Source organism: Gordionus sp. m RMFG-2023, chromosome 1 (assembly GCF_954871325.1).
Source record: "Gordionus sp. m RMFG-2023 chromosome 1, tfGorSpeb1-WG-v2, whole genome shotgun sequence".
Classification (NCBI taxonomy): domain Eukaryota; kingdom Metazoa; phylum Nematomorpha; class Gordioida; order Chordodea; family Parachordodidae; genus Gordionus; species Gordionus sp. m RMFG-2023.
In genome coordinates this window covers 63,750,736-63,766,280 of record NC_088775.1, presented here as the reverse complement: position 1 = coordinate 63,766,280, position 15,545 = coordinate 63,750,736, and the positions used below count along the sequence as shown (strand labels likewise).

General features: G+C 25.7%; 1 protein-coding gene across 2 annotated transcripts in view; it reads right to left on the bottom strand.

Moving 5' to 3' along the window:
* The window catches only part of LOC135924362 (general transcription factor IIE subunit 1-like), an 82,138-nt gene that overhangs the window by 21,339 nt on the left and 45,254 nt on the right, over positions 1–15,545 (bottom strand). The window contains exons 3-5 of one of the 2 annotated variants that reach the window (XR_010571329.1): positions 5,796–6,084; positions 5,106–5,325; positions 4,276–4,387 (exon numbers count right to left, since the gene is read on the bottom strand). Coding sequence is in view for 1 of the 2 variants with exons in the window: in XM_065459439.1 (XP_065315511.1) it covers positions 4,276–4,387; positions 5,128–5,325; positions 5,796–6,084 (599 nt within the window). In the remaining variant the exon portion in view is untranslated. The remainder of the gene's footprint in view (positions 1–4,275; positions 4,388–5,105; positions 5,326–5,795; positions 6,085–15,545) is intronic. The other variant, XM_065459439.1, reaches the window with a different exon arrangement.

Here is a 15,545-nt window from a genome sequence, read left to right as displayed (position 1 = left end):
GGTGTACATACATATTTAATCATTTATAATCCTTGTACAAGCCTGTCACATTTCATTTATTGGATGATGGGTGATAATATTCATCTTTATTGGATGATGGATGAATAATAATTTTCACTTTATTTGATAATGGATAAATCAGAAATTTTTCTATTTATAAAGTGTGTAGAGATTAATATTTAATTTGATGAAGGGTTATTATTCTAGCAATTCTATTATTTTTATAAAATATGCTGTTTATATTAAGTACTTTTGATTTATGAAATAAAAAATCGATTTATCTAGTAAGAATAGATTTTTTAAGTTATATATATTATAAATACGAATGAATAAAAATTTAGTTTAAAAGATTTTTTATAGTGCACATAAATCAAAGATACTAAATATATACTTCATTTCGCATATTTTATAAAAATAATGGAAAATTTTAGAAAACCCTCTCATCAAAATAAATTTCTGATTCATCCATCATCAAATAAAAAGTTGAAATTTATTATTCATCCATATCGAATAAAAGAGAAAATTCTGATTCCTTGTCATTCTTGAAGAGTTAGAGTGCATTCACAGTAGAGAGCGACAGCGATACGACAAACATGACACGACATTAACGACAGAACAACTGATGTGTCGAAAGCGACATAGCATTCATAGTAGTTGTGACAAGCAAAAATTAATCCTATTATATCGTTATATGAAAAGAAGCAGAAAAAATAGCCTGAATGCTAGAAAAGAAGAGGAAGGGGAATAGTACTCAGTACTATTCCCAAAACGTATAAACAACCCTGAAAAGTTATATGAGATTAACCAAAGTATATATTTCATTGTATAATCTTTAAATTTTGTATTTAGAAAACCTTTTATTATATTTTAACCCATATTAAATCAAACTAGTGGTAGAAAATCAAATTTTATTAAAAATCCCATATCAGTGGAAGAAGAATTGATGATCACACCAAGGTTTATATTATTAATTTTATTTTATGTAATCAAAATTGCTCAGATATTTGGGAACAAGATGTAACTATCCAAGTTTAGCCTATTCATATAAAATGGGAATATCGACAATTCAAAATATAATTATTACAACATGCACTGTAATATTTGAAGTATTTGAAAATATCCATTTGAAACCACCTAATTTAAATGACTTCAAAATAATTGTTGATCAATTTGAGAAGTCTTGGAAATTTCCAAATTGTGTTGGAGCCATTGATGGCAAGCACATTGAGATTAAAATCCTTCCAAATCTGGGAGCATATATTACAATTGTAAACAATATTTCTCCATGATATTACAAGCATTAGTAAATGGTAAAGGTAGATTTGTAGGCAGTTATGGTAGTGAATCAGATGGAGGTGTGTACTCAAATTCTTTGTTATCAAAAATGATTGAAAATGGAGACTTAGATATTCCACCACCTAAAAACTTACCAAATACAAATATAATTCTGCCACATGTTTTTGTTACAGATGATGCCTACCCATTAAAATATTATATTATGAAACTTTATAAAGGTAAGTTAACACATATTCAGGAAAATTATAATTATAGTATTTCAAGGGCCAATGGTGGAATGCACCTTTGCATATTGGCATCTAAATGGCGTATTCTTAATCCAGCCTTGGATACCAATGTTACCAATAGTGAGACCATTATAAAAACTTGTGCACTGTTACACATCTTGGTAATTGATAAAGAAAACATAGATTTCCACCCCAAGGATACTCAAGATCCTAAACAAAATAATTATTTATGGAATCCTCAGTCTATAAAACACCTCAAAGGCTTCTAAAGATATTAGAGATGCCTTTTCTGAATATTTTTATAGAAATAAATTATCATAACAATTATAATTTTATAATTTATTAAATTTTAAAAATATTACTCTATTTTTGTCATGGTATATAATTGATTTATAATTATTTAAGAAAAAGAAAGTATATTTGTTGTGTTATTATACGTGTCTTAAATAAAAACAATCTGAGATTAAATTTTGTTAAAATAATAGAAAAGCCTCCAATGAAATAATAACTATGCAATATAATATTTTTTATTATTCTCACTTTCATAATTAATTAGTATATCAAAAATTATTTTAATAGGTTTTTTCTTTCTCTGATCTTTTTGCAAGGGTTTGCTCAAGCATAATCTTCTTTCTTTTATTTTTTCTTCTATTTCAAGAATTCGCTCAAATAAATTTAGTTTAAAATAATAAATTTATTTACAAATGCAAATTACCTTGATCAATATCCCCCTTTTTAATTAATTTTTTGCACGATACATATGATCCTAAACTAGTTGATGGTGATGCTAGATATATATATTATTTATATAAAATATAATTACAATCCTTCCTTAAAATTGTGAATTCACTTTGACTAGTCTCAATGCATGCGATTTCAACAGCTATGTAATAATAAAATCTTAACAAAAATTAGTATATTTACTATCTTCATATAGATAATTATCATTTCCACTCATCTAATCAAACATTGCTCAAGCAATATTTGCTTCATCATTATTAGATATAACAGGATTTATTTTTTTCAAGTTTGTAATTGTTTCCCTAGTTGTATGGTTAGAATTAGAAAAGCCAAGTTATGGTACAATTGCCAAGTGGGAGTGTGATTAGCCCCTGACCTACTCTTTAAAGATCTTAATTTTTTATGCTCCCTAATAAAGCAATCTCTTAAATTTTCCCATGCTGATTTGGCCATCTGTACTGCAAATCAAAAATATTTCAAATTAATATACTCTAATTACCTGTTTCATTATTGTTTTCAGCTGATATTGATTTCTATATATAACATAATATTTATTTATATTCTAAAAATATATATAACATAATTATTTTAATAGCATTTCAAAAATTCACTTGCAAATTTTCTATTTCGGCCATATTGTAGTTATGTCGCTTTGAAAATAACAAAATGTTTTGTAATTTGATTTCTATGTTTAATGCGGCAAATGTGGCGGGAATGTCGTGTCGCGTCGCAAAAGCTAACTAGGAATAGTCATTGGTAATTACAAATATTTGTATTTTTTTGCGTCGCTGTCTACTGTGAATGAACCCTTAGATTCATTCCGGTTTCCATTTTTATAAAAAAATTTAGCCTACATTATGGCATTTATTCAAAAAATTGGACAATTTTTCCAGCTGATAAAGAAGGAAAGGATTTCCCCATTTTGTTAATTTTCATAATATTAATTGATAAGTGTTCATTTTTATTTATATTTAAATCATCAAAATTATATATATAAGAAAAATCCTTTTCGGACAAAATTTCCAACTTTTTTGTCAGATATTTAACTATAAATATCAAAAAAATTCAAGGGCAAATATAAAATTTTTATGTTTAGTAAACCCAACACAAGATAAAAATTCACCACCCAGTTTAAAATCATTGCATAATATAATATAAAAAACCTTGTTCATTTCAATGGTTTAAATGCCATTTAATCGTTAATAAAAATGAATATATTTTGATAATAAAAAAATGCAAAATCGTTTGTAATAAAAATGGTGTTTTTGAAAGCATATCTCTTTTAAGTTTTGTTTTTTCTTGCTTTGAAATGGGCCTTACAATAGTTTGAGTACATTTGAGCTAAATTCGTTAACCTCAGTCCTTCATTAACACGATTGGAAAAATTATTAAATAGTGAGAGGTTGTAATCTGTGAATGGACAAACTAAATAAATTTTCCTATATTTTATAAAAATGAATAATATAGTTTTAACAATTATCGATCCTCCTGGCTTTTAATTCATATTTTTAAAATTAATTATATGGAAGAAAGAGGCCTTCTATTCTTTTTATGAAAATTTATAATGAGTTTCTATTTAATACTTTTTTTTATAAAATTATATTTAATAAGATTTGTGGAATATTGCTATTTCTAATTGGTTTAGAGATTGTATTATTATTTATTATCAAATCTTTATTTAACATTTATGACTAACGTCTTTTCTAAGACATAAATACCCAATGGTCTTTTTTAAGATTAATGAATAATAAACGGTTTTTTTTAAGTCAATAAATACCCAACGGCCCTAAGGGCCCCTAAATTTTAAGTGAAATTTAAATTCCTGATAATTTATATTATTAAAGTATGGTTAATTATCTATATTTATTTTCTAAACCTCTTTTTTTTATAAACATTCCACTTTGGTGTATGATTCTATTTATGATTTTTTCGAAAAATTAGAAGTTGAACGACACTATGTCGTATGATGTGTAAATCTAGTCTACCCATATAAAAAAAGGTTTATTAAAACCTCGAGAAGTGTTTGAAATTATGAGATCCGGTGAATTGCTATGTATATCTATTTTATATGAATCATCGTTCAAGCCCTCGTTATAATGTTGATGATCGTTGGTAGAATTTATCTTAAATTAATATTTATTAATGTAAAAATAATATTTATATCAGAGACTTGCAAGTTCGGCCCGGGTACTATTTAAATTTTTTTATTATCCCATGCGGGGCCTAAAATTTTTTTTAAAAAAATACCCGGGCCGGCGGGCCGTATTTTAAATTACCATTATTATCTAAAAAAAAATATATATATTTTTTTTAAATTTTATTAGAAAAATGGGCGCCATGCAAATGAACTTTTTTAAAATTCTTAAATTGCCAAAATCTATTTTTTGAAAGGAACTTGGTAAATATAAATTGCTAGTACAGCGTTGTGCTGATTTGTCAGAAAACATTTTTATATTTTATCATTTATTTGCAAATAAAATTATTTACCTTTTAAATTATTAAGAATATAAATATTTTATTTGAAAGATTTTTGCAAATTAAATAATCTTATTCTACAACATATTAAAAAATATGGAAATGCTTATCAATCAAATCTTCAAAAATGGTAAATATCAATTTATATGAATATACTGGTTATATTTTCATAAGCAGTGTTTTCGCTATTATATTATTATCTAAAGAGCTAAAAAATTTATTGATTTTGAAAAAATAATGATATCACCAAATATTTGAAAAAAGTTAGTTATAATCCGATAGATAGTTATTAAAAAATATAAATATGAGCTTTAAGAAGACTTAAAAATAACAAACTTTTTTAAATCAAAGAGAAATATGAATTACAAATTGAAAAAGGATTTCTTACAGCCCCAAGTTGGTCACCTTGATCAGCGGACGTCGGAAGGATGTTATTATCAGGTTGCTGACTAGCAAACGATTTTGATTCGTAAATGAGTAGCGTTTCGGTGATACCTCTTTCCATGTCGACTTCGTTATTTTTGTCTAAATCAACCGTGGAAGATTCCAAATGAGCAATTTTTTTAAAGGATTTTACAAGCAAGTTCTATGAAAAAAGGAAGTGATGGGTGTAAAGACAATAAGCGTAATAATAAAACCATTTTTTTTATATAAAGGTGAATTTAAATCAGAAGGATCATTGTTTCTTAAATTTTCTCCTCGTTGCAACATTCATATATTTCTCTTCGTTTTCCGTGTTTAAATCAAAAACCCTTCACATATATTCTTATTTTATGTATTAGCTAGATAGCAACAAAATCGTGGATTTAGTTGCGAAATTATATTAAATATAGATCTTCGAATGTATAAGCATCGAAAAAGCATTCAATTTAAAAAAAAAATACTTTAATAATTGAGCATGTTAAAAAGAATATATTATCGTGGTTTTAGTTTGAGGTGTAAAAACAAAATAAGATGCATAAAATTTTTAGCTATTTATACAATTTTTGTTAAAAATTAAGGCAGTTTTGCTGTTATCTAGCCAGGATACATGGTTCACTTATAATTAGTAAAAACCTTATCATTTTGTTCATCCTCAGTCGATAACAGCCGTTTTCGGTACTGTCCCATAACGTTAGAGGTATCCGACGCAAGCCAAACTGGAATCTTACTTCGATTATGACCAATTTTTTCGACGTCCGATCTGGTTCGAGTCGAATTCGGCTCGTTACTCGAGTTACAGTAAGAGGCAATATCATCATTCAAATCTGGGTCCGTTTCCGTTTGGATGTTTATGGTTATACCACCGGTTTTGTACCATTCGTATTCAGCCCCGACATATTTTTTTGCACTATTTTTCCATATCCTTTAGAGAGATTGGAGGAAGGGAGGAAAAATAGGAACGTGAATAATAGTAGTAAATGGTTTAATAGGAAAATAATAATTAAAATAAAGTAAACAATTTAATAGACTTCGAACAAGTGGCCAGACTGATATATATGATAGCGTCAATGTGTTATTTTCGGGAATGTGTATATTGCGTGATTTTTTTCGGAAATATGTTATAGTGGTAGGTAAGGGTGGGACCAATACCAATATATTATTGGTTTACAATACCAATATATAAATATATATTAGTCCTAAATATATTGGTTTGATATATTGTTTAAATACATAACCAATACCAATCCCAATATTAAAAATAGATAAATACATATAATTATTTGGTTTTATCGTGGATGATTATTAGTGATCTGCATCGGGCCTAATTTTTCAAGCCCGGCCCGAAATTATTTTTGAAAAAATTTACCGGCCCGGCCCGAATTTACTATAAATATAGAAATTAATTTTTATAAATAATTCAAAATAAACGATATATGTTATGTGGCGTCTAGTTTCTATAAATAAAATCAAATATTTTTATTTTACATAAAAAATTCAATATAAAATTGATAAATTTTGATATATTTAAAAAATTTCTAAGGCCCGACCCGGCCCGAGCCCGATTTTTTTTTAAAAAGATCTCTAATGATTATATCGTGGTATATTCTTTTACTTTCTTTAAATCAAAGACCTGCAGGCCCGGCCCTAAGCCCGGTACCCGGGCCGTATTTTAAATTTTTTAAATATACCCGGACCGGGCCGGGCCTGAATTTTTTTTTTAAAATACCCGGGCCGAGCCGTAAAATTTTTTTAAAAAATTTATACAACATGAATTATATTATATTCGTCAATTAGATATGGTTATAATGATTATATATATATATAGTTATGATTAATATAATGTTGGATGAAAATTAAGACTAGCTAACACTCATAGTATCTATTACATAATATAATTATAATTTTCCTGCCATGATAAGCAAAGGATTATATACATTATTATATAATATATGTTATATTTTTTAATAATTAAAATATCATTTTTATTTTTTTTATAAATACATAGTATATTCTCAAAATATTATTTACACAAATTTTTATAATATCAATTTGTAATATACTAAATATCTGTTTAGAATAAAATAAAATATGCTTGCTTATTAAATGATAATACTCGCCGAAAAATATGATAAAATACCAAATAGGTGAATTTTTTATACCAGGTCGAATATAATTTTTTTTAAATCCGGGCCGGGCCCAAAAATTTTTTTTTAAATATCCGGGCCGGACCGAGCCTATAATTTTTAAACACGGGTAATCCGAAAATTTTTTTTAAAAAAAAATCCGAGCTGGGCCGTGCAAATGGTACCTCTGCAGGTCTCTGCTTTTAATTACCTAAACTTATTACATCCGATATTTCAGTGCAAATACTAACTTTATCCATATTGGTGTTATTTCTAATTGTAGTTTAATTTTATTATGGAAGTAAATTTTTTACATGATATCAATTTCTATCTATTCATTCAGGATATTGTAATGAATGAAGACCAAATAGTGTAAGTAAATATAAATAATGCTGATGATACTAATATGATAATGAACAAGAACAATCATCAATATATAATAAAAGACGAAATAGAGCAAAAATCTGGAAATTTTATACGAGTTGGGATGGGATATTTGTAATAAATGCAAAAAAATCTCTTCCCAATTTTGGAACCTCAAGGTTATGGACATATCTTAAATCATCCACCCAACATTATATAGGAAATGTGAACAAACAAATAAAATTGACAGTAGAAAAATTAACAGAATAAAATCATTTTTAGTTAATAATATAAATAATAAAACTAATTTAAAACATTTAGAGGATATCACTTTTAAAAATTTAATAGCATATTGTAACCCTTCACTAACATTAGCTTAGAAAAATACTAAAATTAGAAATTATGAAACATTATCATAGCTTTTTTAACAATCTAAAATCTGTACTTTCTAACATTACATCTTTTCCTTAATAATGGACATATGGTCCTCTCCAAATAAAATACCCTATATGGGCATAACAATTCATTATTATATAGATGATTTTAAATTAAATAATCATTTATTAGATTTCATTCCTTTTAAATCAGCACATAATTCTATATTTTTAATAAAAGTAAAATGTGAAATTGATTTTTTTATGTAATACATTAGATAATACAAGTAATAATTTAGCATTTCTAAAAATTTTAAATTAAAAAGATAATTTTAATTTAAATAATGTGTACAAATGCTCTTGCCATGTTATACATTTGACTGTTATGACCGCCTTGGAACCCTTAAATAACACTTTAAGAAAAATAAGAAAGTTTTTAAAATTTCTATATTTAAATTTAATAAACTTGAAAAAATATTTATTGAAAAAATTCAACCCCTCCCCTCACCCAATTCTGGATATACCAATATGTTGGAATTCAACATACCAAATGCTTGAAATGGCAATATTTCTCAAACCCTATTTGACAACATCCAATCATTTACAAAATACCAATGAAGAAAATTATATTAGTGCCTTAACCTGGAATAATATAGAAATATATCGAGAATTTCTGGAATCATTTAATTTTGCTACACAGATGGCCTCATGTGCAAACCCTCCATCAGTTTCAACGGTCATTCCTTTATATTCAAGTATTTTTGAGTATGTTGAGAGTTACAATAATATTCCTATTACTATTTTAAAGAGATTCTTTAGCTGCCTTAGCAAAACTTGTATCAAGTCACCTATTAAAGGATAATAGTAAAGACACTCTCATAGGATACCTAATAGAAGAATATAATATTTATAAAATAAATCATTTCAATTCAGTTGAACATATAAATGAAACAAAATAAATCAAAAAATTGTCCTTTATGATAAAATATATCAAGCTAAACAGTAATAACAATAATAGCTTAGAAATAAGCAAATATGTGGATGAAGTCACAATTTCTAATAATACAAAACAAATCCAATAGGCTCGTGGAAATTAAATCAAAATAGATATCCAATATTACCAGAAATTTAGAGATTATCTTGCAATTCCAGCTAGCTCTGTGAAAGGGGGTTTTCAGAAGAACGGTATGTTATATCGGACAACGTTATTCACTATATGAACATACTATACAAGTTTGCCTGTGCCTAAAAAGTTGGATGCGCTGCAGGATCCTTCTTAAAGACATATTAAATTATTTTCCCTTATATTAAATTTATATCAATCCTTTGCACTGTATTTTTTATAATAGACAGTTATGTTATATTTTAGTGTACTCATTTTGATATATTCTTTAAGGAAGATAAAAAGTTTCAAAATCAATATGTTTATTATTTGATAGAATAAATTCATAAAAAAAAATTTGGATTTAGTAAAATTTTGAGAGTTGGTTAGTAGCCCTGTTTTTGGTAATGCTTCAAGATTTTTTTTTCCACTATTCTATTCTTTTAATTAGTAATTTGAATTTAAACCAATATCAATACAAGAAATAGAGAATATTGTTTAAACCAATACCAATATTTTAGACCCAACACCAATACAATATTTTGTTAAACTTGGGTTTTTAATATTGGCTCCCAGCCCTAGTGGTAGGCAGGGTGAATTCGTTATTTCGACAATGTACACATTGTATGGTTAAATTAGGCAAGGTGTTATTTTTGTAATATTATATAATATTAATAATTTTCCAAATTTATAGCATATTTTTCAGATATAATATATAATTTTAAATATAATATTTTTTTAAGATGATATTTTATATATTTATTTTTTAAGTACTTTTTTCTGATATATCTTTTGATCGCTAATTTTTTTAAATATATATTTTAGGCTGTGTCTTTTGAAAAATCCTTAAAATTTTCGCAAATTAATAACATAACATTTTGTACACATTCAAGTTTTATAAAAATTTAAATATTCAAAATGCTTGATATGATTGAATTATTAGTTATTTATTAAAAGATATGTAAATATTTAACTGTATTTATTATTTTATATTACCTTTCAGTTAAACTTTGTATGAACCTATTATTTGATAATGGTTATATATATATAAATATTATTTATATACTTAATAAATACATATATGTATAAATAATTGTATCAATATTTAATAAACAGTTGGAAAACCATTAATAACTTTTATTTAGAAAGATAATTTCTTCATAAAATATATATAAATTATTATATTTGAGTTATATAATAAAATTGTAATAGAAATAATTATATAAATAGGGATAATTTACATAAATGAAGCAAAATTTCATAAAATAGTTTTTAAATTTAACAATATCTTCTATTGACTGGCATCAGCTTAATTTAAATAAGATTGATAAAACCCCATCATATGTTGTTTATCATTAAGCTTTTCTATTTTGTTTGAATCTAGAAAAACTATTTTATATTTTTGTCTTTTAATATTTTACATTTGTCTGTGAAAATTTAAAACTTCATCAACATTTTTTTTAACCATAAATATTGTTCAATGTATAGTAGATCCTTACTTTTTATATTAATAGCACCAGAACCTTTTATTAAAATATTTTATAATTTTTATATATAATTTTTATTTTGAGAGCATATAATTTATTAAATTTAGTCTTTACAGCTAAAAATTTCATCTTCACTTGATCATAATTCAAGTTATATGTTATACCTATTTCTTCCCAAATTTTTTTATTTTCTACAGAATCTCTAAATTTTAAATCATTTTTGCACCAGAGCTTCCTGTGCAGTCATATGCTTTCCATAAAATTATTTGACAATAAAAAATATATTTATACTATAATCGTTTGGGTTAGTAAATTTATAAAAATGGGCAGAATTTTTTTTATAAAATTTCACAAATAAATAAATTTTTATTCGAATTTATTAATTTTTATTATTTTAAAAAAATATAAATTTTTATAAATACCGAAAAATGACAATATTTTATTATTACATTAAAAATAGCTTGTTATCTTTTCTTCAAAATTTATTTATTTATATTTTTTAGATTAAAGACTGATTAATCATGATGGAATAAAGAAATTTGAATTATTTTATTTTTTAAAAATGTAAATACATATTACTAAATAAATAAAAAATAACCATGGATTGTATACAAAAAATCTTTGTACAATTTGAATACTTCCCAAAAATAAAGAATTATAAAAATATAAAAATAATAAAAACAAAAGTTAAGCTCTATTATTCAAATACACAAAAATAAAAAAAAGGTCAATGCAAAAATAAGAAACAATTGATAGTTGGAAAATTTGATATTTAAATAATTTTTATTATTCAACATTCTCCCTCTTCTAAGAGCTTTCCCATAATTTCATGAAAGCTTCATTGAGAGCTCGTTATCCAAATGGTTTATCGTTTTAGCTGTTCTAAATAGCATTTGATTTTATACGTTGGTTTGTCCGTTTTTTCGAGCTTGTACGTTTTAAGTTTCTACATTGGTTTGTCCAATCGTTAGCTTGTTATCCTTGTCGTAAGTTGTTTTCATCCATCGTAATTTCGTCATGTTAGCTTGCTTGTCGCACTCCGTTGTTATTATTGATTTTCAAAATTGTTATCATCATTTAGTTATGAATAATTAAGAATAATAATTGATCGAATTGGAAATTAGAATAAATAATTTATCGGAATAATATATGAAATGAGTCAAATTGAATAATCGAAATAAGATTATTATATCATATTTTTCTAATGCTTACTTTATTTTCGCGTTTTAGTAAATATTATTTTATATATTAAGTTATATAATATTTTAAATAAACAGGTTTTTGTTTTATTCGTATTGGTCTAGAAATTGGTGTTAATTTATCTTTATTTATGTCCACACTTCCCTCCTTAAAAAGTTTCTTAGATTAGTATCATAATTTAAAAATGTATTATAACATATTCCTTTTATTAACTGGTCTAAATGTATCCTTATAACACCTTTATCTGTTTTAACTTGGAACATCATGTCACTTTCTTTGTGTGTGATCATGCCTATCCCATTATCATCTTGTATTTTATACTAAATAAAATTTCCCACATTCAAGGTTCTATTTATGATAATGTTACATTATCTCCATCTTCTTTTTCCTCTAACGGTTTTAATAAATCCCTTTTAATTCTAATGTCGCGATTAAACATTCTTTTAGGAGATACAACTCCTGTTGTAGCATTTGGTATGTTTCTGTAATTAAATAAGAATTTATCAAATGAAGTATCTAAATCACTCTTTATATTTCTTCCCATGTGCGTCTTAAAAGTTTTCACCATACGTTCCACCTGGCCATTAGACTGCTAGTGGTATGAGGACTTAAGTATATGTTTTAAGCCGTAATCTTTGCAAAATCTTTTAAAATCATTACTTGTGAAGTTAGTACCATTATCAGTAACTATAGTTTCAGGTATTCCAAATAGCGAGATGGTTTTAAAAATTTCTTTTAATGTAGTTTCAGTTATAATGTTTTTGACAGGAACAATAATTGGAAATTACTATAGGCATCAACCAATTCTCTGTGAAAAACGGACGAGCATTATCTATATGTATCTTTTCAAATGGTTTAGTTGCCAAAATCCATGATTTTTTTTAGGATTCTAACATATACATTGACAGAGTAATTAATTACTTTTCTAATAGCATATCATCCGATTCTGCTAAGGTTATTTACTTATTAATATCAGATGTTGTGTACGATAAAATTAGATATTTATCATAGATATTGATTTTTTGGACTTTAATTGTATAATTAAAAAATTAAGGTACTTAGTACCTAATCAGAATTTAAATGATTTAATCAATAATTTCTATAATGCCATTCAAGGCAATAATGAAACATTTTTGGGCTGGTCTCTAAGATTGTCTAAACTTAATAAACTATGCGGCTTTCCTAATGATGACCGTATAAAAGAAAAACTTAGGGTATCTAGTTTAAATGAGAACAATAAACATAAATTAAATAAAATTGTTGATTTAACTTTAGATGAAATGTGATATTGTAAATTATGTGTACAATGATAAAAAGTTTAATAAAAATACAAATACTAGTAACACTGTTGATAACAAACATAAGAATTCTGATAGATTTTCAAGTAACCAAAATAATTTATAACACTTTTCCTATATATAATTGTAGGAATGTGAATATTATAATAGACCTAATCAATTAGACTCTAATGATAATTTTAGACAAAATTATGATAACAGATAAAATAATAATTTTTAATGATAGGAATAGAAATTACAATAATAATTATAGAAATTATAACAATAACAATTTTAGAGGCTATTATAACAATAATTATCGATCCTACCAGAATAACAATTATAGGCAGTATGATAATAATTCGAATATCCACCACGGTAGAAACAACACATGACGTAATAATAATAAGAGAAAACAAATCCAATACGATGACCAAAATCGATAAAACAATAATAATTTCAATATGAACATCGAAGAAATTGTTGAAGACAAAGTTGATACTGCCAAAGACAATACTGATAATGATTTTAATGTCAACAATTTGGCTGAGAACACGTAAAATGGTGATGACAGTGCTTTTATGACTACTCTAAAATTAAATAATGTCACTACCACAATTCAAGTTGATACAGGATAAAATTTGTATAATAATTCATGATATAATAGCTAATAAATTTGGCATAACAGAAATTAAAAAATAATAGCTTAAGATGGGAACATAATCAAGATTATTGGGACAACTGAAAAGTAAATTATGAAGGTATCACAAAAAATTTACAAGCAGTTGAAAAAATGGATTATTAGGACGTTCATGGTTTAACGCTTTCAAAAATATCTTGAACAAGTTCATAGCAAATATTGATAGAAATTGTGAAGATGAAGTAAAATGTCCGACGTATACCGCTATGCAAAAATTGATCTTGTGAGCAAAGAACTTAATAGATGGATACAAGAAAAAATCATCGAGTCGGTCAAAGATGTTCGATGTGCAATAACCGCCGTTTACAAGGATAATGGGAGCATTAGGCTTTGCGCTGATTTTAAAGATACTATAAACCCAGCTCTAGAAGATTTCAAATATCCACTTCCACGAATAAATGATTTAATAGCTAAACTTTCGGGAGGAAATAAATTTACTAAGATCAATTTTAAAATTGCGTTTCTACAGATTCCCATTGATAAAAGTTGGAGAAATCTTTTGACAATATTCACTCACAAGGGATACTACCAATTTACTAGACTTCCTCTTGGTCTAAAGACCTCATCTGCAATATTACAACAAATCATGGACCAGATCTTATGATATAAAAGATGTCATATTTTATATTAATAATATACTTATAACTGGAAATAACGATGAAGCTCACTTAAACAACATCAAAAAAGTGTTTGAAAGATATTATCGTATGGGTTAGTACCTAACTTAGCCAAAAGCCTTTTTTTAAAAAAGTGAGGTTCATGAGTCAAGATATTGACGCCAAGGGGTAGTGTTGTTAATCGACTAAATTTAGTCGACTAACACACGACTAACTAATAGTTTTAGTCGAAAAATTCGACTAAAAACTTTAGCAACTAAATTAGTCGACTAAAACGACTAATTTGGTCGACTAAAACGACTAATTTAGTCGAATAAAAAGACTAATATAGTCGACTAAAATGACTAACATAGTCGACTAAAACGACTAATATAGTCGACTAAAACTACTAACATAGTCGACTAAAACGACTAATTTAGTTTACTAAAACGACTAATTTAGTTTACTAAAACGACTAATTTAGTCGACCAAAACGACAAATTTAGTCGACTAAAAGAACTAATTAAGTCGACTAAAAGAACTAATAAAGTCGACTAAATTAAGTCATTAAACATAACATAATCGTTATTTTCGATAAATTTTTTAGGTAAAAATATATGTTGTAAAGATGTAAAAATAAAATTTCAGTGAAGATATACCATCATACAAAAATATTAATTGTTATTTTTGAAAAGTAAATAGGTAAAAATATATTTATTGTAAAAGTGTTAAAATAAAATTTAAGTGAAGATGTACCATAGAAGAGTGACAATTGTCATAATCGTTATTTTTGAACTTTTTTGAATTTTTTTAAAGTAAATAGGTAAAAATATATATTGTAAAGATGTTAAAATAAAATTTCAGTGAAGATTTACCATAGAAAAGTGACAATTGTCATAATCATTATTTGTGAACTTTTTTGAATTTTTTCAAAGCAAATAGGTAAAAATATATATTGTAAAGATGTTAAAATAAAATTTCAGTGAAGATGTACCATAGAAAAGTGACAAGTGTCATAATCGTTATTTTTGAATTTTTTTAAAGCAAATAGGTAAAAATATATATTGTAAAGATGTTGAGATAAAATTTCAGTGAAGATGTACCATAGAAAAGTGACAATTGTCATAATCGTTATTTTTGAACTTTTTTGATTTTTTTCAA